Below are 24,770 nucleotides of genomic sequence, written 5' to 3'. Positions count from 1 at the left end.
CCCAGAACCCATTGCAGAGAAGCCCCTCCCCATCTCTCACAGTTTGGGGAGCTAACCACTCTTTTCCTCAGTCCTGGTTCTGTAAGGGCTTCGCCCCTTCATTCAATGGGATTACTTATGTGAGTGAGGATTGCTCAGGTGAGCTGGGCTTGCAAGATCAGGCCCTAAGAGCCTAGGACAGGAAATGGCAACACTGTCATTCATCCACTGTCTTGATTACTGCAAAAATGCACATTGGGATAAACTATGATTATCTAAAAAAATTAGTAAGAAAGTAAAAAATGAGGTGGGGGGAGGGAGAAATATTTGTACTAGTCAATGTGGATATAATAAAAAGACCTAAAATTATCAAAATAAAAATGTAGCCCCACTAATATACTGCAGAGCACTTCATATTTCAAGAGCGAGGTGTATTACAGGCCCTGATCCTGCAAAGATTTCCACCTGTGATTAATTTCATGCATGTGGGAAGTCCCATGTACATCAATGGGACTGCTTACAAATGTAACATTAATCATATGTGGAAGCCTTTGCAGGATTGGGGCCATAAATTGTAAAGTCTGGCAATCATTGAACTGACATCGGTGGAGGGGTTTAAGGTAAGATTAAAGAGAAACCTGTAAATAATATCAGATCTATGAATCTGTGAAATGTGATCTTTCCATTGCATTTTAATTCATACAAGATCCTTTTCAACCCAGCATAATACTGACTAATAACAATGTCAGCCTAAGTCACATTCTCTCATAACTGAATACCCAAGGAATGGTTAGGAACTACTTTATCAAGATTACTAAAAGAAAGGTCACTTTTTAATATGATGGTAACCACTGGTAGGAAGAACTTGTTAGTCCTCTCCAAAAGAAAAGGAAAAAAAGGGTGGAATCCTTATATTAAATTATTATTAAAAAGATTAAGCAAAGTCTCATTTATTTTGAAAGCAAACTCAGCAGTCTCTCTGCAGGACTTAAGAGCTTTAATTGAAAGATGAATGTCTTAGTTTTTCTCAAATTCAGCCTAACACTTTTTAAAACATAGTTTAGCATCCAAATAATCCGGGGGAGCATGAGGTCAGGCTTGGCTGAAAGCATCAGTGAGCACAAAACAAGGCTGTCAGTAGCATACTCCAGCTTGGTTGCTAATCAAGTTTTAAAACGATCACAGCAACTTGGCTAATTGTATTAATTTGCTTTTCTTAAGGCAGAATGGGGAAACAGAATAGCAAACTGGCCCCTGAAGTGATGGAGGATCTGGTGAAGAGCACGGAGTTTAACGAACATGAACTCAAACAGTGGTACAAAGGATTTCTAAAGGACTGTCCTAGTGGTAGACTGAACCTTGACGAATTTCAGCAGCTTTATGTAAAGGTATGTTATTTATTAGCTTCCTATTGCACTGCCACAAGAAGGGTATCAGAGTGGTGCCTCAATATGTGTAGAGCAAAAATATCCTTCATGGCTATCATTCAAATTAAAGTCTATTCTGACAAGGAGCAGACAGGTATGTACATAGGAATTGCCATAGCAATTAGACCAGTGGTTCAAATAGATCAGTAGTCTATCTCCGAGAGTGACCAATACCAAATGTTTCAGAGGAAGGATACAATTTTCCCAAAGGGGAAGACTCTTCCTAACCCCTCTCAATTAGAGGTTGTTTTATGCTCTGAAGGATGAGGGGTTATGGCTCCACTCCTGCAAGATGATCCATGTTGGCAGATTCCTATACCTCCATGCAGTGCCACTGGTTTATAAAATGAGTATCCTGTACATGTTCTCATTACCCATCCAAATATCTATTCCTCTTTTGATTCCCAGTCATTTCTTAGCCCCAGTGAAGTCCTGTGGCAGTAAGTACTATAGATTAATTATGCACTGTGGGGGAAAAAAGTTTCTTTTTGTATATTATAAATGTGTTGCCTTTTCATTAACTTTCCCCTTGTCCTTGGAGTATGAGAGAGGGTATGTAAGACATCTGGTTACCTTCTTTTAATTAATCATTAATTTATCATGTACCATGTCTTCTTATTTTTACTATGTATTTATTCTGTAAGGGGAGAAACATTGGAGACAGCATGAGATGTGTATTCATATTACAAAAATAATGACATTTTCATTCAAAATGGAACAACTGCCTGAAGGTCAGAGGCTTCAAAGTAACTTTAAGTAGGAAAAATATTGGATAGTGGCGATGAACACTTAGTTCAGAAAATTACAGTGCTAGGCTGAGGAACAATAAAAATGCCAGCAGTCAATTTTACCAGACCTTTGATGGCCTGGAGCTCAGTAATGATCTCTGTAGGCAAGGACTATCTGTATTTATCTGAAATGGAACTGCAGTCCATCTTTCCTGCATTTCCCCAGCCCTGGACCACACCATCCCCACAGATATTATAAACGTCCCTGTAGCGGGGTGGACCCCGCTCCGGCCCGGAGGGGTTTAAAAAGTGGCCTGGCAGGGCTTGAGAAGACAGCCTTTAGCCTGGGCTGATTTGGGGCGTGGCCTCAGCTGCAGCCACTTCCCCAATCAGCCCAGGCTAAAGGCTGTCTTCTCAAGCCCTGCCAGGCCACTTTTTAAACCCCTCCGGGCCGGAGCGGGGTCCACCCCGCTACACACCACCCACCTCAAGAACCCCTCCACTGGGGGGCAGGTGGGGTGCTCTACCGGCCCAGCTTTCTCCTCAACTGGGCCTGCAGAGAATCTCTCTCTGCTCGCAGGCCTTCCATCTTCTGGAGCAGCCTGCTTGCTTCCTCTGTTGTTTGGGTCCCCACCGTAGACCTCCCTAGTCCTACGTGGGTCCCCACATCTGTTTGGGTCCCCACCTCAGCCCTCTTGGCCCTTGTGTGGGTTCCCTGGTTAAGGTGGGGCCTCTCTGCCCCAGTCCCTTTCTCTCTAGGGGCCTCAGTCTGGACTACCCCTTCCTGGCGGCTAGTCCCAGGCCGAGCCTTGGTTTCAGGCACTCCCCATTTCTGTCTCAGGGGGCAATGCCTCTTTATGTGGCCCTTGGTGTGACAGTGGAAGCACCCTTGGTGCCTTCCCCCTGCCACGGCCCCAGTCTTGCTTGTATGGGCCCTAGCCCTTTCTTCTGGGCTGGCCCGGGCCTTGGGAGCTCCATGAGGACACTCCCTCTTCAGGTGTCCCTGCTCCCCACAAGCCCAACAAGTTTGGAGGCCCCCTGTTAACTTCACAGGGGGCACTCGAGTCTGTCCATGGTCCATCTTTGGCATAGCCCTTCCTTCAGGGCTCGCCTGGGCCCTGCGAGTTCCGTGAGAGCACTCCCTTTTCAAGTGCCCTGGTTCTCCACAGGCCCAACAGTTCCTTGGCCTTGGCACTGGCCTCCAGCCCAAGGTGCCTGGCCCTAGTTGAGGTCCATGTGCCCGCCCCCGCAGCAGCTGAAGCAGCCATGCTTGCTGCTCGGCGAGCCGGGCCACACAGGCTCTCCAGAAGTAGTCTCTGTTCATTTTCTTCTCCACCATTTTATCCCTCAGTCTCAAAGTCCAGGCAATAGTCCCATAGTCCTTGCCCTGGCCCCTTGTATCAGGGGCGGACCGCTATGCCCGCATTCTCCACCATATGTAACGGGTCGGACTCACCCCCGCGGCGCCTCCTGCTGGTTGCTCTGGGGAATTAGCTCTGTTCCAGCGCTGGAGCGCCCTCTGCAGGCCAGTGATCCACCTGTCTTCTGGCCCCCCGTGTCCCTCCCTGGACCCGGTGCCCTCTTACATGGGGTGCTGCCCCCTAGCAGTAACCCCTTTCTCTCTGGGTCTCCCCTCCTTAGGGAACCCTCACCCTCTATCCCTACCTTGCCTCAGTTTTTGGCTACTGCCAGTCATTGTCTAGCACCACACTCTGGGGCAGACTGCAGTATCAGCCTACTCATCACAGGCAAGGAGGGTTTGGACCTGCTGCCTTGGCCTACCCCTGGGCTGCCCTCTGCAACCCCCAGTACCTGTTGGCCCACTGCTAGGCCACAACCTGGGGCTTTCTAGGCTGGAGCTCCCCAGCCTTCCCCAGCCCTGCTTCACTCAGGTATCCAGTCTCAAGCTCCTAAGCAGCCAGGCCCATCTCTCTCTATAGCCAGAGAGAGACTGTCTGGCTTCTGGCTTCTCTGGCCTTTTTATAAGGCCTGTGGCTCAGTTTGGGGCGTGGCCTCAGCTGCAGCCACTTCCCCAGTCAGCCCAGGCTAAAGGCTGTCTTCTCAAGCCCTGCCAGGCCACTTTTTAAACCCCTCCGGGCCGGAGCGGGGTCCACCCCGCTACAGTCCCCCTTCCCGGTGCTAGTGAAGGTTACTGTACAAACACTGCCATCTGCAGAATATCTGAATTAAGTTACCATCTGTGCACTTAATTTCTGTACATTAAAACGGCGTTCTGAAAAGTCGTCTTCCAAAAGACTCTGACTCCCTCGTTATTTCGTGACAACCCTGCTATTACAGCTTTAGAGCACTGTGTTTTGTAATAAGTGATTATTGATTGCCTCCATTTTAGATGATGTTTGGCGTGTGTCCTACATTGACTTGCATCTTATTTCTCATGCATGTTTGTAGGAAAAGTAAATAAGCGTTTGCAAAATATGTATGTGTAGCAAAATATATAAGGTGTTTAACTGTTGTGGAACCATTGCTTCCTGTTTGATAAATTACAAATAAAAAGGTGGGAATAAAGTCTAAATAAGTATTTGGGGAGGGGGGTTGTGTGGAAGGGACAGTTTTATGATGTCATCTCTCAGCCGAGGACTTCTTTTCAAAAGTGTTTCTGAGTAATCCTTAGAGGTCATTGTAGACTCCCACAAGGTGCTTTATTCCAGGGGGAAATAGCCCAGAGATAAAATTTAGTTCCATTGTTACTGAATGGTAGTGCAAAATGTAAATCCCAGAGTATGAGGGTTCAGTGCTGCTTAAGAGGATGAGAACTTTGACAACGCAGAGAGAAGGAAAATCTGGCTACGAGCTTTAGCGCCTTTATGTTCCACTTGTGCTTGGAAATATAGGCTAAGAAAGATTCCCCAGTGTTTGGCTATTCCTGCTTTTGTTAATAAGTACCCCTAATATTGTTTTAACGTAACTATTATGTGTTTAGCCTAGTTTGTTATAGGCTGAAAATTATATATATGTCTACACGCAGGGCAAAATCCCCACTCTGCTGAAGTGAGTGGTAAAACTCACATTGGTTTAAATAAATCCATGATTTCATAGTTTCTCTCCCCATCATGTATATTCTGTAGAACAGTGGTTCTCAACCAGGGGTATGTGAGCCCTCGGGGGTATGCAGAGATCCTCCAGGGGGTAAATCAACTCATCTAGATATCTGCCTAGTTTTACAACAGGCTACATAAAAAAATTCAGTACAAACTAAAATTTCATATGGACAATTACTTGTTTATACTGCTCTATATACTATACACTGAAATGTAAGTATAGTATTTATATTCCAATTGATTTATTTTATAATTATATGGTAAAAGTGAGAAAGTAAGCAATTTTTCAGTAAGTGTGCTGTGACACTTTTTTGTAGTTTTATGTCTGATTTTGTAAGCAAGTAGATTTTAAGTGAGGTGAAACTTAGGGGTACGTAAGACAAATTGGACTCCAGAAAAGGGTACAGTAATCTGGAAAAGTTGAGAGCCACTGCTGTAGAACCTCAGAGTTACAAACACCAGAGTTACAAACTGACCGGTCAACCATAAATCTCCTTTAGAACCAGAAGTATGCAATCAGGTAGCAGCAGAGACCAAAGGGGGAAAAAATGGCAAATACAGTACAGTACAGTGTTAAATGTAAACTACTAAAAATATAAAGGGAAAGTTTTTAAAAAAAGATTTGACAACATCAGAAAACTTTCTGTGCTTGTTTCATTTAAATTAAGATGGTTAAAAGCAGCATTTTTCTTCTGCATAGTAAAGTTTCAAAGCTGTATTAAGTCAATGTTCAGTTGTAACCTTTTGAAAGAACGTTTTGCTCAGAGTTATGAACATTTCAGAGTTATGATCAATCTCCCATTTACAAGGTGTTCGTGACTCTGAGGTACTACTGTCAAAGCTTCTAACAGGTCATTCCCTGACTCTCTGAGACACTATTACTTTTCATGTTCCCATGGAGGTTGATTCTTGATGCTTGGGACCCTCATTCAGTATTAGCTTCTGACTACAGAAAAAAAATCCAGATTTGAAAATTGACTTTCACAGCAGAGGTCACCACAAGAAGTCACAAGGCATTGTTGTTGGATTTTAAGCATTCCAGTTCTCTGAAATGCATATTAATGGTAAGAAGGTATAACATTTATGTTGATTTCTTAATTTATTTCTTTATGTTGAGTGTGAGCCTACACTTAGGAGAGAAGAAGTTCACAAGTTATATTCACTTGATTTTAGCCAGGAAGGCTTCCATAAATATTTTATTGGGAAGATGATTACAAGGTTTACATTCACTTCAGTGTTACATTTTCTCTTAGATGTCAGCATCTGTCTGCTCATGGGATTTGTACCATGCAGTTGGACATGTCTGATCAAGGAGTGATATTAGAATGTTCATGGCAAAACTTTGGTCTAAGGAAAGAGACTCCTTCCACACACAGCCAGCCAATGGAAAACATCCACAATGTTTACTGTCACAACACATAATATGTTCTTGTGATATTAATATAAATTGCCAGTTTTGCAGAGTTTTACGGTCTGGTGACTTCATTCTGTTTTTACAATGCATTGGAAAACTTGTAGTCATTGTTGCTTCGGAGGCTTCAGTGGTTACGTAGAGACCTGTGAGTGATTTGTTTTCATTTGATTTTTAGTTTTTACTCTGTGAAGGCTTTGTGGTAGATGGAGTGTTTGCTGCTTTGTTTGAGGTGGCACCAACAGTTCTGTGTTTTTTCCCCTGCATGTTGATTAGGATCAGCTCTGAATTCATTGCAACTGGGGTTCTTTCTGTGAACTGACTGTGCAGCACTTAAGACAAATAGCATTCATGCAACTAGACCTTCTGTGTAGAGTGTTTGCTGGTTTACAGAACTTGCTTTGGGAGTGTTGTATAAAAGTGATATTTCTGTATACAGTGTGACAGACCCAGACCAGTGGGGTACAGGAGTCTAGTAGAGGGCAAATATACTGGTCATTGGATGAGTAGTTTTCTGTTCCCTGAGTGACCAGAGCAGGGGCTGCACTAGAGTAATCAGGAACCTGCTAGAACCAATTAAGGCAGACAGGCTGATTAGATCACCTGCAGCCAATCAAGGCAGGATAATCAGGGCACCTGGGTTTAAAAAGGAGCTCACTCCAGTCAGGTGGGGAGGAGCCAGAGGAGAGGAAGTGTGTGTGAGGAGCTGGGACAAGAGGTGCAAGGAGCTGAGAGTGAGAGGGTGTGCTGCTGGAGGACTAAGGAGTACAAGCGTTATCAGACACCAGGAGGAAGGTCCTGTGGTGAGGATAAAGAAGGTGTTTGGAGGAGGCCATGGGGAAGTATCCCAGGGAGTTGTAGCTGTCATGCAACTGTTACAAGAGGCACTATAGACAGCTGCAATCCACAGGGCCCTGGGCTGGAACCCGGAGTAGAGGGTGGACCCGGGTTCCCCCCAAACCTCCCAACTCCTGATCAGACACAGGAGGAGTTGATACAGACTGTGGGGAAGATCACTGAGGTGAGAAAATCTGCCAATAAGCGCAGGACCCACCAAGGTACAGGAGGAACTTTGTCACAACAGGTGTATATGTAGACAGTTTAATAGAGCACCTTGTATTGGCATATAAAATATTTAACATTGCCTGTAAATTTGTAGGTTCAATAAAGTTTTTATTTTTATTATTATTTTTTTTAATGCACTGCAACTGACTTGCAGTGTGCAGCTCTTAAGAGATCTGAAGGTGTAGGGTTACTGTTGTGATTTTTGACTCAATTGGTGTCATGGCTATCAAGATTAGACCCCAGACTTTGTTCCCCAAGCTGAATGATACTGAATAGTTTTAGCAGCAGTTTTACTGGAGGGTTGTATTTATTTAGTGTTTATAGCAGGGGTCGGCAACCTTTCAGAAGCGGTGTGCCGAGTCTTCATTTATTCACTCTAATTCAGGGGTCTCAAACTCAAATGACCCCGAGGGCCGCATGAGGACGAGTGCATTGGCCCGAGGGCCGCATCACTGACACGCCCCCTTGCTGCCCCTGGCCCCACCCCCAATCCACCCCTTCCATGAGGCTCCGCCCCTGCCCTGTCTCTTCTCCACCTCCTCCCCTAAGTGCGGGGCTCCCCGCTCCTCCCCCCTCCTTCCTGGAAAGTGCTAAGCACCACCAACAGCTGTTTGGCGGCTTGGCGGCGGGAAGCGCCAGGAGCCCTCTGATTCCCAGCCGCTGCGGGCAGCTCGGAGCCTTCTGATTCCCAGCCGCGGCTGGGAGTTAAAGGGCTCTGGGCTCCCCGCCGCGGGGGGCAGCTCGGAGCCTTCTGATTCCCAGCCGCGGCTGGGAGTTAAAAGGCTCTGGGCTCCCCGCCACCGCGGGCAGCTCGGAGCCTGCCGCGGCTGGGAGTTAAAAGGCTCTGGGCTCCCCGCCGCCGCGGGCAGCTCGGAGCCTTCTGATTCCCAGCCGCGGCTGGGAGTTAAAAGGCTCTGGGCTCCCCGCCGCGGCGGGCAGCTCGGAGCCTGCCGGGGCTGGGAGTTAAAGGGCTCTGGGCTCCCCGCCGCGGCGGGCAGCTCGGAGCCTTCTGATTCCCAGCCGCGGCTGGGAGTTAAAAGGCTCTGGGCTCCCCGCCGCCGCGGGCAGCTCGGAGCCTTCCGATTCCCAGCCGCGGCTGGGGGTTAAAAGGATCTGTGCTCCCCGCCGCGGCGGGCAGCTCGGAGCCTTCCGATTCCCAGCCGCGGCTGGGAGTTAAAAGGCTCTGGGCTCCCCGCCGCGGCGGGCAGCTCGGAGCCGTCCGATTCCCAGCCGCGGCGGGGAGTTAAAAGTCACGGGGCTCCCCGCCGCGGCGGGCAGCTCGGAGCCTTCCGATTCCCAGCCGCGGCTGGGAGTTAAAAGGCTCTGGGCTCCCCGCCGCGGCGGGCAGCTCGGAGCCTTCCGATTCCCAGCCGCGGCTGGGAGTTAAAAGGCTCTGGGCTCCCCACTCTAGAGCCGGCCCTGGTGGGGGAGCTCCGCGGGCCGCAGGGAAGAGCTCCGCGGGCCGCATGCGGCCCGCGGGCCGCGTGTTTGAGACCCCTGCTCTAATTTAAGGTTTCGTGTGCCGGTAATACATTTTAATGATTTTTAGAAGGTCTCTCTCTATAAGTCTATATATTATATAACTAAACTAGTGTTGTATTGTAAAATAAACAAGGTTTTCAAAATATTTAAGAAGCTTCATTTAAAATGAAATTAAAATGTTGAGCTTATGCTGCCGGCCCGCTAAGCCCGCTGCTGCTCTGGGGTTCTGTTCACCTAGGCCGGCAGCGGGCTGAGCGAGGCCTGCGACTGGGACCCCGGCTGGCAAGGGTCCGTCAGACAGAACCCCAGACCAGCAGCAGGCTGTGTGGGGCCGGTGGCCAGGACCCAGAGTATTTAATTTATAAAAATACATTAAGGTAAAATTGGGGACTGGAGGTAAATCAGCTTAAATACATGGGCATTCTGAATTCATGTTGATTCCATACATCTTATTTTGGTTTAAAAGGCCAAATTCATTCTGCTTTAAGTTTTGAGTTCAGCAGGATTACATCAGGGATGAATGTGCCCCATACTGTGCAAGTGTACATAATGGGCATTAATGATAACATGAGCTATGTGTGTGTACTGAGTGGAAAATAGGCTCCCATGATGTCATACTTCTTTGAACCAGGTCACTGAACATGGCAAGCATGTCCTCTGGGTTAACAGTGAAAGTAAACGCCAATAGTCCTACAAATGGAAAGGAAATATTCAGAGCTATTATGATATGATGCACCTTAGGCTAGTATTAAAAAATAAATTGGGCATAAAGTTTTATGAGTTTATCTTATGTATTTTATTAAGCCATACTATTGAGTTTAAATTTAAATTGCTCTGAAAAATATAATATGATTTAATTAGTCAAATAATTGTTCATGTTTTGGGCTATCCCTCACGTTCTCTGACTGAGGCCTGGTCTACACTAGGGTGGGGGATCGAACTAAGGTATGCGACTTCAGCTACGCGAATAGCGTAGCTGAAGTCGAACTACCTTAGTTCGAACTTCTTACCTGTCCAGACGCCGCGGGATCGAAGTCCGCGGCTCCCCCGTCGACTCCGCCACCGCCATTCGCGGTGGTGGAGTTCTGGAGTCGACGGGAGCGCGTTCGGAGTTCGAACTATCGCGTCTAGATTAGACGCGATAGTTCGAACTCCGAGAAGTTGAATGCTACCCGTCGACCCGGCCGTAAGTTTGGACGTACCCTGAGATCCAACTGAAATCTATTGTCATTTTAAGAGTGTATGGAAAAAAAATAGGCTCTATTCTCAAATATTTACTGAAGATTAGACAGGTGGATCTCCATTCCAGCCCCTCACTCCCGCCCAAATTTCAATATATGCCAAAAAGTACTGTAGGAAGTACATAGCTCCTCAAAATCTTAATAAACAATACTTGTCTACCCACTAGCATATTTATAGGGTCTCGGGAGTAAGACATTCAAATATATACACAGGGATGATTGTTGTAGTTTGGACAAAACGGGGAAAAACAAAAAACACTGTTGGGAGAAGTTTCCCATCTTGAAGGCTGGATAACTTGCATAGTGAGGAAGGATGTTTTTTTGTGGGGTGAAGGCACTGGACAGGGGCTCTAGAGATCTAGGGTCAATTCCTCGCTCTGCCCTAGACAGGTCCCTGTGTAACCTTTTAAACCATTTAATATCTCAGTGCCTCAGTTCCTCATCTGTAAACTGGGAATAAAAATACTTCCTTTCTCCTACTCTTTATCTTTGTTTTATGTTTAGACTGTAAGTTTGCTAGAGCAAAGACTGTCTCTTATGATTGCACAATGTCTAGCACAAAGGGGGATGATCTCAGTTGGGGAATCTAGGGACTAATATTCATCAACAAAGACAACCATTTCAACTCTGCAGTAATGTTTTAAGTATTGATGGCTTTATATAATAAAGTAGGAATGATGTCTTAATTCTTCTCTAATAAGAAAGATATTTAACTGGTTTGAAACATGACCCTCCATAAACCTTTGTCCATGTTTAGAACTGAGCTTAACCTGAACCTTTTTTAATGTTTGGATATGGGCTCCCCTTTCTCCCCCATTACTACCTGCAGCTGTGACTATAACCAGAAGTACAAAAATAAAATACGGAAAGTTCTTTCATAATTTTTTGCCAAGACTGGAAATAAAAATGTCAGAAATCGTGTGAAAGAATCTGCTCTTATGAGGTTTCCAGCCCAGTTTTTCCTGTCTATAGGGTTTGGATTATTCACTTGAGTTTTGAGTGCCTACATCAAAGGCCACTGGAGTCAATCAACGTATTTTCATTCATTTCACTGGGCTTTGGATCAGGCACTGGGTAAGCATCCAATCTATGGTCACTTATTTGAACTCTGAACCTTGTGAGAGTCTTGCATCCCTGATCCCCATCCTAGTGCCCATAGATGTCACCATCTTATTCTGCCTTTAAACCTGCTGCCTCCCCACCCTGTTACTCATGCCACTGTATGCAAGACAGCAGGACAAGGTAGATAGTTGTCATCACAACAAAATTAGGAGGATCCTTGTCCAGCCCTGCTAAAGATAATTACTGCACTGTAGCACTTTACTGGACATTCTCACTTGTTTCACTCCACTGTAGCATTAAAGGGAAATAGATGAGTATACCAATGTGGGACAATGAACCAGTTCTCCCTTAGTATACTGTAGGGGGGTGGAGCAGGGGTAGATGGGCATGCCATTTATTTCAGGCAAGTCTGTCTGTGCCTTACAGGATATAAACATTCAGGAACAATTCAGCTATATGTAAATATCACTCCTGGAATTCTGAGAAGTTTCCTAGACAATGGGGCAGTTCATTTGGTAGGATATACTGTATGCTTTTTACCAGCAGCATGTATACACCTAACATGACGTAGTCATACATCATATCTATGTATCTATAAATATGACTTAAGGATCCATGAGGAAGATAATAGTAATTATTTTATAATGAGCTTTTTAAATAGGAATTGGATAAGAAGCCATTATTATTATTAAGAAGAAGAAGAATTTATTATTTATTCTGGGGGGCGGGGCAAAGGTCCCCAATCAGGGCTAATGTACACAAACAAGTAAAACAAAGCCAGTCCTTGCCCTCAGAGATTTCACAATCTATATGACTAGATACAACAGATAGATAAAAATGCAAATGGAGACCAGTTAGAGAGAAGGAGCAGAAGCATTACTGATGCTGGGGGGAGGGATAGCTCAGTGGTTTGAGCATTAGCCTGCTAAATCCAGCATTGTGAGCTCAATCTTTGAGGGGACCATTTAGGGATCCAGGGCAAAAATCTGTCTGGGGATTGGTCCTGCTTTGAGCATGTGATTAGACTAGATGACCTCATGGGGTCCCTTCCAACCCTGAGATTCTATGCTGCTTTGATTATGGGGAACTTGTAGGAAACATCAAATGGACAGAAGACGTGTTAAATGTATTCCCTCAGTGCTAAATCAAAATCTAAACATTTGATAAAAATATAATGAAATCATTTGTGACAAATACCTGATAAAGACACAAACTTCTGCAAAAGTAAGTTTATTCTGTTTAAAGGTAAATATATAGAATCAGGGGTGGCTCTAGGATTTGGGTTGCCCCAAGCAGGGCGGCACGCCACGGGTGGCGCTCTGGCAGTCGCCGGTCCCGCGGCTCCGGTGGACCTCCTGCAGACGTGCCTGCGGAGGGTCCGCTGGTCCCGCGGCTCCGGTGGACCTCCCGCAGGCATGCCTGTGGATGCTCCACTGAAGCCGCGGGACCAGCGGCCCCTCCGCAGGCACGTCTGCGGGAGGTCCACTGGAGCCGCGGGACCAGCGGACCTTCCACAGGCATGCCTGCGGGAGGTTCACCGGAGCTGCCTGCCGCCCTCCCGCGGGACGCCGCCCCAGTATAGAATGCACTTAGAAGAAACTGTAAAGCACAAATAAAAAGTGAACACACTGGGACATAGAATTTTCATAGAGTAGTGTTTTTCAGTATTAAATATATATTTGGTGCCCTAATATTGTATTAAATAGGTTTATGAGAAACTGTGAAAAGACATTACTTTTAGTACAAAGCTAGTTAACATAAAGAATGTATTCTTGGCAATGCCACAAGTACTCCTGTTCTTTTTGAAGATTCTTACTGTCTTTCTGCAATTTCCCATAACACTGCTGTTTTTGCTATCAATATATCTCCTCTTTCTCCTCGCTAGCAACATGAATAAGAGGGTGTTATGCCAAACATGTATGCATATTAGACAACCATAATAGAAACTTCTTGCATTTCTTAAGAAGAAGCCAGGAACGCGGTGTGCCTGCTCTCAGGAATTCTAAAACAAAGGGGCAGACTGTTCTTCCCATGGAAACACCCACGGAAGGACCATCCTGTATAATGAGGCAGCATTAACTGTGAAGTCGATTCTTTGTGTGATTGCGGAGGGGGATGATACATTAACGTATTCCCATATTTCTCTCTATATATAGATCTTGGACTCAGAAACACTTTAGGAAACCTTTCCTCAGACCAGTTTCTAACAGACAGATTTTCAAAGCCCAGCATTCAGTTAAAAAAACAGAAACAAAAAAAAACAACTCTTGTTTAGACTTCAAAATAAGTATCAAGATATTCAAACAAGATCAGCACATTGGATGCCAGGCTATTCTGAAATTGAAATCCTGACCTCATTGAAACCAGTGGAAGTTTTCCATCCTGCCTCTTATTTAGGGGCTTAAAATTAAGATAAGCTTTTTTTGAAATTCTAGCCACAGTTGTGGGAACCGAGCACTTAAAAATCTGGTTGTGAGCTCTTTTGAAAATCTGGCCCTAACTGCTGAATTCAGATTCTCTCATAAAGTATAAAGAAAGCTTCTTTGGTAACCATAGAATTTAAAGGCTAACGGATCTTTGTGTTTATCTTTTTTGTGTGAAAAGCCCTAAGATATGATAGTGATGGGCAACCTTAAAAAAACCTGGTTAGATAGTAGAAAGGTAATCCTACCTAGAGCACTTAAAAAGCTGACACACATCCATGCACACATTACATTCCAAAAGACCTTAATGAGGGAAAGCCACGCTAGGAAAATTCTCCAGATACTGCAAAAATAGGTAAATTCATTCCCATTTTGCATCTCTCTAAAGATTACTTTTTCAAAAGCATGTTTGCTAATTACAAAAGCGATTGTGCATCATTTATAAAGGGCTTTGTTCCATTACAGCTCACCTTTACTACCTGTTGGGTCCCTCATTTGGAATGTCAAAATTATTTCCATGGCAAAACCCTGTGAATTCATAAGTACAGGTTATGACTTCCCTGGAGGATAAAACAGAAGGAAAGGAGTGGTGCCGTTGCAAGGGACAAAGCCATCATTAAAACATAATATCAGGGAGTGCAGGAAAACACTGGCAAAGTAAGAGGCCAATCCTGCTGCCACAATCAGACCATGGATTTCTTTGTGTAGTTATTGTTTTATTATTTGTTTTAAAGCAGTGCTTACAGCCCCCAAATGGAGATAAGGGCCCCATTGTGCTATGTCAGTGGTTCACAACCTTCTCCCAACCATGACCTCATGTTACAACAGAAAAAAAGTTTTAGAATCCCCCTTTCTTACTTTTCAGGACCCGCCCCCCTCACCCTACCCTGCCTCCATCTACCCATAAAGAAACCTGTTCATAGGAGTCGCAAATGCCATGTTGAGAACCCATGTGGTAGATACTGAACATACTCATAGTAAGAGACAAACCATTCCCGAAAGAGCTAACACTCTAAATAACCAAGACAGACCAAGGGTGGGAGAAAAGAAGTATTATAGTCTCTGATTTACAGATGGGGAACCCAAGCATGCAGAGATTAAATGACTTGCCCAAGATCACACTGGAAGTTTGTGACTGAGCAGGGAACTGAAATCAGATCTCCCAAGTTCCTGTCCAGTGCTCCAAATACAAGCGCATCCTTTCTTGTTTGTAGCATAAATGTTTTCTTTTCCTCTGGAATGATTCAGTGAGCACTCTCTTTAAATTGCAAGAGCACAAAGTCTACAGGGATTCATTATAGCAAAGATGACTAGATTGTAGCCAAATGTGTCCTGTGGATAGAGCTATTATTATATATAAAGGGTAGCCTCCTCATAATTAAGGTTGTGACCATCTTCTGGTATTTTAGGTCTCCTGTAAGTTTGATTTAGTCATAGCGTTAAACACTATGAAGATAGTGAACTGCTGACTTTTAGTAAGTTTAATGTGACACATTTTTTACAATCGGCCTTTCTACTTGTTTAAAATATTAAAAACCGTTCAGCACTACAAGGTTTGTGAAGAAGTCTCTGAAACAAAGGGAAGTAGAAGACATTTTATCTTGATACTGGAGTAAACTTGTATTGTGAGAGACAAGGAATTTTGTTTCAAAATATAAGAATGTTTTTCTGTGGTGCCACGTGTCTGTTTTCAATATCTGTTTTGTAGACATAACTCAGGCTGAACAAACAGTCTTCATGTTACGGAAGGTGCACCTGGGAACTCTGAGTTCCATACTGAGCCCTGATGTAAACAGTACAATTCCACGGATCCCAGGGCTGAATTGGCCCCAAATATTGTACTGGACTCAGTAGCATGTTAGGAAACCAAATGTCCACAGTGATCCCCGCCTTCATGGTCTCCAGGAGAGACTGTTGCAACTCACTATGTCTGAGCAATCCAACATTAAAAGGATTCAGTTAGTCCAAATACAGCAGCCTACCTGTTCACCAACACTAAGCACCAGGGATACATCATCTTGGTGCTCTGCTCACTATGCTGGCTCTCAGTAGAATACTTGATCAGATTCAAGGTCTCAGATCTTCAAGACCCTCCATGGAACTGGTCTGAAATACCTCCAAGAGTGCCTTTCTCTTTGTAGTGATGGCCTCCCGTGAGCGCTACATTTCTTGAAGATGATGAAACTTCAACCCCAAGAGTAATAGTAGTAAGAGCTGGAGGCAGGGCTTTCTAACCAACATGTCCTAGGTTGTGGAATTCGCTTGCCGGAGAATATTGCAATAACCACAAATCTCACCACTTTCAGTGTGAATTCCAAAACACAGCTCTTTGAGTTAGCTTTCCCCCAGAATAAAACCTGCAACAAATGTGGGAAGGATGGGGGAGAGAGAAGAGCGTTTCTGAGAGTGCGGGGGGAGTGGAGAATAAACAGGAGATATGCAGTGGCTTTGTTCTTTTTTTGTGCAGTACCCATATATCACTGTGATGGGCGTTCTTGTGGGTCGGTAGGTTAATAATGAATAGTTATGCCTCTTTAGGAAGTTCTGTGGCATAGTACAACAGTCAGGTGCTGGATTAGGCATCAGTTTAGATGCCTTTAATTATTATGTAGGCTGTAGTTGAGATTCAAATCAGGTTTCTACTAAACATAGAACAGTCCCAGCACCTTGGGACATCAACCTAATTTTTACTCAACGAGAGTAATTTCCCCTCTTTTCATGTTTAATTAAGCTCACCTGAATTGCCTGTTTTCACCAACAACCCTATTAATTGCAGAGTTGAGATGACTGACTTGGCATGAGAGTTTGCTCTGTTAATTGTATATTCAAGCACAACAAAACAACACTAAAGAAAACATGCAGGTTGGAAGATAAAGTGACAAAAGCAAGAAAATTCAGTGTAGAGAAATATATGGTGATATTTGAAAGGACTAGAGAAAAATGCCAGATCCTGCTTTGTTTTCAGGAGTGGTTGGATGGAATCCACACTACCCAAGGATTTCCCAGGCCTATTGGTTGCAGAGATAGCACTCCCATCATAAGTGAATGTACAGCCTTTCATAAAACCTCTCTCTAATGCAGAGAAGCAGAAGCAGAGGTGTAACCCAACATCTCCCTATTTACCTCGGAGAGGAGTTAACAACAAAATCTGGTTGGGATTATTTAAATCTAACAGTGTTAAATAATCAAGTATCAGAGGGGTAGCCGTGTTAGTCTGGTTCTGTAGAAGCAGCAAAGAATCCTGTGGCACCTTATAGACTAACAGAAGTTTTGCAGCATGAGCTTTCGTGGGTGAATACCCACTTCTTCGGATGCAAGCAGTGGACTGCTTGCATCCGAAGAAGTGGGTATTCACCCACGAAAGCTCATGCTGCAAAACTTCTGTTAGTCTATAAGGTGCCACAGGATTCTTTGCTGCTTCTAGTGTTAAATAAGACAGTCCACAAAATAGAGTCAGAGGTTGCTCTGAAATCCTTTGTGGGTCTTGCCATCAATTTTCTACAAAGTCCATTCACCTATTAGTAGGCTTGGAAGAACTAGTTTTTATCTGTAGCTATCGGTAAACATTGATTTCACTCTACAGAAAACCCAATGAACAAATATTTTGATAAAAAATAAGAGACATTTACATTTAGGCAAAGTAAGAAAAATACTGTTTGAGAACTTTTTAGAGTTTGATTTAAGGATATTTATTTTGTATATTTTGGTATGTGATGTTGATGGTTAAACGGTTACAAAGCTTTAACTTTTTGAATCTCCGCATTTACTGTCAATAAATAACTATTGTTGGACCCCCCCACCCCCATTGCCTGATCCCCTTATAATTTCCTACAACTGTGAAAATTTAAATTTGCTAAAAAATGAAAAGAAAAAATATTAAAATAACCACTTATATGACCCATCAAAATTATAAGCAAAATAATAATAAAATTCTACCAAGCCTTCCTATAAGGTATATCAGGCTATGCTTATCCCCCTCACGCTACCATATGCAAAATGCACCGTATATATAACTTTTAATCTGAGGTGCTAAAGGGCTATGGAACATGTCTCCCAGACCTACTGTTCATCATTAAGAAGGTGCAGCAATGTAGTTCTACTCCCTTCCCCTCACAGCTCATTCTGAATGAGTTTTGTCCACCTGTTCCTTAAAGAAGTGTTACTGTCAATCTGATTAGGTTCTAAAGAGGTTGAGACCTCTTCCTTCATGTATGTCATTTCCCCCTCTTATTTCCCAGTCTGCTGTCCTTTGCAGCAGTTGTGGTACCTCACCTCATACTTTGGTACTTCACCTCCAGTGTTTCCAGAGCAGTAAATATGTCAAGTGATGCTATAGAGCAGGGACGGGCAAACTTTTTGGCCTGAGGGCCATATCGGGTTACGTGAATTGTATGGAGGGCCAGTTAGGGGAGGGGGTCATGGCCTGTCCCCCACCTCCTATCTGTCCCCCCCGGGACTCCTGCTCCATCCAACCCACCCTGTTCCCTGACAGCCTCTCTGGGACCCGTGCCCCATCCACACACACCCACTCCCTGTCCCCTAACTGCCCCTGGACCCCTGCCGCTCCATCCAACCCCTCCTCTCATTCCTGACGGCCCCCCCGGGACCCCTGCCCCATCCAACCACCCCTTCTCCCTGTCCCCTGACTGCCCCCGGAACCCCCACTCCTGACTGCCCCCTGCCGCCCCATCCAACCCCCCCTCCCTCCTCACTACCTCCTGGGACCTCTGCCCCCCATTCAACCCCCTGTTCCTGCTCTGACCCCTAGCCACATCCCCGACCACGACCCCAAACTCCCCTGCCCTCTGTCCAACCCCCCCCTGCTCCCTGCCCCCATACTGCGCTGCCTAGAGTACCGGTGGCTGGTGGCGCTACGGCTGTGCCGCCTGGCTGGAGCCGGGCCATGCCGCCGCCACTGCTACCACCATGCAGCACAGAGATCGGGTCAGACCTGGGTCTGCAGCTGTGCTGCCCAAGGAGCTCACAGCCCTGCTGCCCAGAGCATTGCGCCAGCAGCGGAGCGAGCGAGCTGAGGCTGCCGGGGAGGGGAAAGAGAAGGGGAAGGGCCGGGGGCTAGCCTCCCGGACCAGGAGCTTGGTGGCCAGACAGGATGGTCCCGCGGGCCGGATGTGGCCTGCGGGCCATAGTTTGCCCACCTCTGCCATAGAGAAATAACTGCTTTCTACCTTTGGAGACTCACCAGATACCTTTTGCAGTGTCTACTCCCTTGATGTTTGTGGCATAAGGTTAATGATATGTTGAATACCCTAGATTTGGGACATAAATCTCAGCAGAATTTAAAGCCATGTTAATGTCTGTTATAAAGCATCCTATAAAGGTAGTGGGGTGAGAATCTAGGCAGTGTAGCTTAATGTCAATGGAGCTATGGCAGTTTACATCAGCTGAAGATCTGACCCAGTATGTCGGTATCTAGAATAAGGAACTTGTCAGATTCTCAGCTCTGCCACTAACTCAATGTGTGGCCTGTCTGTGTTCTCATAGCATGCCCAGCATCTTAATATGCATTACTCCTTGCATGGTCCCTTAGAATATGTGTTAACTACTTTTGCTAAACAAGGTGTTCCCCCTCGTATTTAGCTTTGACACTCTGAGTACCTTTCCTGGACCCGAAAAAGACTCTGAGGAGCTTGAAAGCTTGTCTCTTTTACCAACAGAAATTGGTCCAATAAAAGATATTACTTCATCTACCTTGTCTCACCTAAACCCAGTCACTTAACTTCTCTGGGACTTTGTTTAACAAGAGATGACTTGGGATCTAGCTATGAAAAAGTTTCCAATGTTTGGGAGTATTTGGATACAAGTTTCTGGGTTGGTACCAACACTAACTTCTGTAAAAGGCATGACATGCTCCCCAGAAAACACTAGGAAGGAGCAGTCACTGAGTTCACTTGAGCCCTGGGGACTCCTGTTCTGTCCAGGGTGCCCAGGGAATGGAGGTTCTCTGCACCCGCTCCTATTCACTCATATGAAGGCCAAGTTTTGACTTTCTTTAAGGTGACATATTCTTTTCCTTTAACCCGATCTCCCTCCTCAAGTAAATTTCCCCCCTGCACCTTTATTTAAATATGTAGTTGTTTCCTTATGTGGTAATGGTATGCCCTAATTTTGTAATATGTATCAGCACAGATAATTATGTAATTAGGCTACATAACTGTAATGGTAGAGACATCTAAGTACCTAACAATTAAGACAGAAAATTATGTAGCCAAAATCCTCTAAAACATTATGAAATAAGGCCTGCAGAGTGCACCTGCAGAGCACTTCAGAATACTTCCCCCTGCCCACCTGCATTACCTGTCTTTCCAGGATTAACTTCAGCCAGCTGTTTTCATCTAATAGCTGATCTCAGCAGTGCCCTTAGATAGCTGGGAGCAGGTGCAATTTGCATCTGGAGTGCATGTGATGCAGCGCTAGTGTTGCTGTTTGCCCTAGCATCTTTACATGGTTGTTCAAAAGGATGAGGGGGACAATGGATCCTTGCAAGGCTCCTCTGAAAGTAGAGGAGCTGACATCCATCATCTGGATGAGGCCTGGGAAGAGGATGGTTGAAGCCACCTCAGTGCAATCATGCTAATCCCTACCACGTCTACGAGTAGGATTCTAGAGCGGATTGGATCAAATGCTGTCGAGAAGGCCAGCAATGTGAATATGGAGATGAGAAAGGTGTGAATTACTGGGGTGAGCTACATCCACAATGAAAGTCATAATATTCTAGCCATGCAAAGATGGAAAAAGAGCACTCTTTTAACAGCTCCAAACTAGACATTCAAAAGCTGCCAGGGATGTAACTGTATCCCTAGGATACAAATTCTGGTAACAGAAGCAAGGGATACCCTTTTAGTCAAAGGGGCCACTGTTATCCCTGCCATGCTCCTCTTGTTGCTTCCCCAAATCTAGCATCACCTCTGCCTTGTCTGGGTTGAGCCTTGGACTGTTAGCTGATCCAAGCCCTAGATGTAGGAAATGGAGTGACTGCACCATCTCTCTCCAATGCCGCACAAAGACATAGCTGAGTGTTATGACCCAGAACCATCTCCCTACATCCCCGTAGCTGCCTTGTACTGAACGGAAGGGGCCTCTGTGGCACTCCGTATTCTAGGATTAAAAAATCAGAGATTCCAGTATTAGGTCCCGTTAGCTTAAAATAAATATTTTTTAAATAAAAAATCAATATCCAATTTGAAGAATTGTTTAAAAAATGAAAGTAAATAAATAAAATAACTCTTGGCCTGAGAATGGTTAATTTTCAAAGCTACGGTATGTGGGTGGTTCCCTAAGTCAGTGGGAATCCAGTGGCTAGAATCTCAAACAGCTCTATCGAAGTGTGTCTTACATTTTTGAGCATTTAAAGCAAATGTTTGCTGCTGAAGTATAAGTATCTTCAAATGAGAGTTTAGAATGAAAATGTTTATACACTGGTATATACAAAGGTTCTGTGGAACACTACCATAATAAAGCAACCAATCAATCTGTTTATCATTTTCTGCTAGAGTTAAAATATAGTATGTAACAAGAAAACCCTGATGAATTTATGGTTCTAGATTAAAATTGTAAGGACAATACAGGGATCGGTGGGACTACTGACATGAGTACCTCCTGCAAGATGTGTGCATTCCACACTTATTTTTTTAATCTTTCCCTCATGAGAGTTTTTCTACATATCAAGGGGAAAGTCTTGTCTGAAACTGGTGTATGCAGTGGGCCTGATTTTACTTTCACAGCAGTGTAAATCAGGAGTCAGTGGTGTTATTCCAATGTAAAACCAATATGTAACTGAAAGAAGAATCAGACCTATTGTACTCTTTCCAGATTCTCTTTCCACTTGACACTCCTTCCTGGACCCTTAGAGAACAGCACATGTGTTGAATGTTCAGATAAAGTCTATTTTCACCTTCAAAAGACTAAGCTGCTTGTGCAGATACTGCCAGCAGCTCCATAACACTTAAGGAGGAAGTATAGTTGAAAGCAAAAAATAAAGGGAGAGGAAAAGAGGGGGAGTCTACATAATTCAACAATTCCCCCCCAAAATGAAATATTTCATTGTTCTTTTTTCTCTCCTTTGCATGTGAACAACAGATGTAAAACATTGTTTCATTTATCTAAAACAGGCTCATTTTGCTGTAAGAAGCACAGCATTTGTATGTGAAAATGATGAAATTTTGCCTGAGACAAATGTGTGAAATTTTTTAGGTTTGTTTCCAATGTGAAAACTCAACACATTCAGTCCCCAAACTATGCTTGCCTGGTAAAGGTGACAATTGACACTTCACCAAAATTACCCAGTTCTTGTGAAAATGATTCCTTTAGCACAACTCGTCTAAGGCGATCCTACAAAAGAGGACATTAGTTGGGAGAGTCATACAGTCCTAGAGTTTGAGGCCAGAAGGGACCCCGAGATCATCTAGTCTGACCTTCTGTATATCACAGGCCACTGCCACCACCTAGCCCCCAACAAGTGAAATAAGACCAAAGTATTACAACCCACAGAGACTAGAAATAAGATCTTAAACTCTAGCCAATGGATTATTCAGTGCAGAGTGGGAATTTTCTTGCCTGGGTACAATGAATGTATTTATTCCAGAAATAAATGTTTGAATAAAAGTATGTTTGTGCTTTATATGTGGGGAAAAAATTGCTCAAGAACAGTTCATCCCTGTGAAAATATTACTCCTGTATTACTGCTGTGGTTAGCCTTTGCCTTAGGGTGTCTTTCACTTTGGCAAGTTATGTGTTTCCGTTTTCTATACTTGAGCCATTGTTCTTTGTTTTCATGGAATGGCTCCTCCCAGTCTTTTTCTTCAGTTTCATCCATTTTGGGTTTATGCACTCACACATCAGACACTGCAAGAGTATCTTGTACTGCGTTTCAGATTCCAGCTTGGTAGAATGTCATTATTCTACTTACAGTATTGTGAGTTGGAGAAAGAAACGAAGGGCTTCATCCTGTAAGGATCACCGATTTCAATGCGAATGGCTCATGGGAATAAGGAATACTCAAGTGAATGAAAGTTTGCAATAAGAGGGTGAGATCCTCACCTCTGCTCTGGCCTTTTTATGCCAAGTAAAAGACTGGAGCGGTTTAAAAGTATTCTAAAATCCCTGTGTCTGCTGAGGGGAGTATTTCCATGGGTCAGAAACCGAGGAGGACAGCCATGAGGCTGCTTTCCATGGATCCTCTCTGATGCCCTGGCATGGGGGCATTCCAGAGGTGGGGCTGGGTGTGGGAGGGACATGTCATAGTGGGGCCACTCTGCAAAGTCCAAGCAGCACTACAGCCCACAGGGCAGCCCCAGGAGCTACTGTAACTTACTTGGAAGATCCTTGTTCAGATCCTTTCTCCACATCAGTGGAGGAAGGAATTGAACCCAGGTCACCCGCATCTCAGGTGATTACTGTAACAGCTGGGGTAGGAGAAACTGGAACGGGCATGCCGATCGGGTTCCATTCTTACAGGCTCTGCAGGGTTTTCTAGTTCATAAATTATACTCCCATATCTGCTGTCAGAGCCGTTTCTAGCACCACTAGGTCAATGCCACGCAAAATATCTACAACCAGCAGCATGTTATTGCTGGTACCCATTGGAGAAATGCTGTCTGGTATGGAAGACCACTGTTGATGGCACTTGATGCCTCTTTCCTTTTCCAGTGCTGTTAAAGCACCATGTCCAGCCGTGGTTGGAGTGTTCAGGAATTAAGGAACTTTCAGAAGATAGCGTTTGGAGAGGCAACGTGGCCAGTGGGCAGAGCCCTGGACTGGGAGTCAGTTGAGTTAGGTTGTGTTCCTGGCTCTGCCACTGTCCTGCTATGCGACCGTAGGCAAGTCTCTTCACTTCACTGTTCTCTTCCCATTCTATGTCTGTCTTGTTTATTCACATTGTAAACTCTTTGGCATTACTGTAATATAAACAATCGTAATAATAAAAGTGGATTTGCTTAGGTAACTCCAAGCCCTGTGATCTACCAGTTTGTTGTGGAGAAGTTTAAGAATATAATAAAGATTCAAGTGGGAGAGAGGGAGAAGGAAGATAGTTTCCCCCCCTTGAAAAAAAGCCCATATTAAGGTACATTAGAGCCCGTGGGGATAGATGAAGCTCTGTTTATGAAACAGCTTTGGATGGTCTTAATGCCACAACAATTTAGCAGCTGACTAGCTGGTAATATAAGCTTATGGCTGTGATAGAGAATAATACAAGAAAGCACGGCACCATTCAAGGCAGTCATTTTCAGGGAGTCAGAAAAAACAGTATGTATTTTGGATGTGCCTGGAAGGCAGATTACTTGTGTGTATTGTTAGGATCTACCAGCAGTTCAGGTAGCTCAGTAAATCCAAATATAGGGTGTGATGCTCCTCTCCCTTCTGTCGGTTATGCACCAGTGTAACTTCCTGGACTTGAGATTTACTCCAGTGTGAGAGGAGAATGAGGCCAGTGGAATTCACTTACGTTCAGTCTTTTCCTTGTCTCCTCTGGAATCCACAGTGCAGGGGTGCTGGAACAATTTGTATAGTGGGGGTGCTGAGAGCCATTGAACCAAACTGTAAATCCTGTATATGATGGAAACCACTTCAAGCCAGGGGGTGCGGCAGCAACCTCAGCATCTCTAGTTCCAGCATCTATGCCACAGTATGCTTGTCAAAGCCCTAAGGCCTTTCATATTCCTACCTTTTAAACCCTTAATTTTTTAGGATTTAGCCCACTACTGCCATGCTTATAGCTAAGGAAAACTAACTGGGACTCTTTTCAGAGTTAACCTTCAGTCAATCACGGACATATAAGGAAGTCCCTCCTAAGGGCTAATCAAACTATCATCTTCCTCACTCTCCAAGATTTTTCAGTGATGCAGCCTAGCCTTTTCTGGCTGCATTTCTGATGAT

At 44.6% G+C, this 24,770-nt stretch overlaps 1 protein-coding gene across 5 annotated transcripts in view; it reads left to right on the top strand.

Annotated features, from left to right (window-relative positions):
* The window catches only part of VSNL1 (visinin like 1), a 140,512-nt gene that overhangs the window by 58,781 nt on the left and 56,961 nt on the right, over window positions 1–24,770 (top strand). For 3 of the 5 annotated variants that reach the window (XM_045011296.1, XM_045011295.1, XM_045011299.1), the window contains exon 2: window positions 1,201–1,367. In XM_045011296.1, coding sequence (XP_044867231.1) covers window positions 1,206–1,367 — 162 coding nt within the window. In that variant the 5' untranslated portion in view covers window positions 1,201–1,205. The remainder of the gene's footprint in view (window positions 1–1,200; window positions 1,368–24,770) is intronic. The other 2 variants (XM_045011297.1, XM_045011298.1) reach the window with 1 other exon arrangement.

The sequence above is a fragment of the Mauremys mutica genome, chromosome 3 (assembly GCF_020497125.1).
Source record: "Mauremys mutica isolate MM-2020 ecotype Southern chromosome 3, ASM2049712v1, whole genome shotgun sequence".
NCBI lineage: Eukaryota > Metazoa > Chordata > Testudines > Geoemydidae > Mauremys > Mauremys mutica.
Note: the sequence above shows the minus strand (reverse complement) of the source record. Positions and strands in the feature narration are given on the sequence as shown.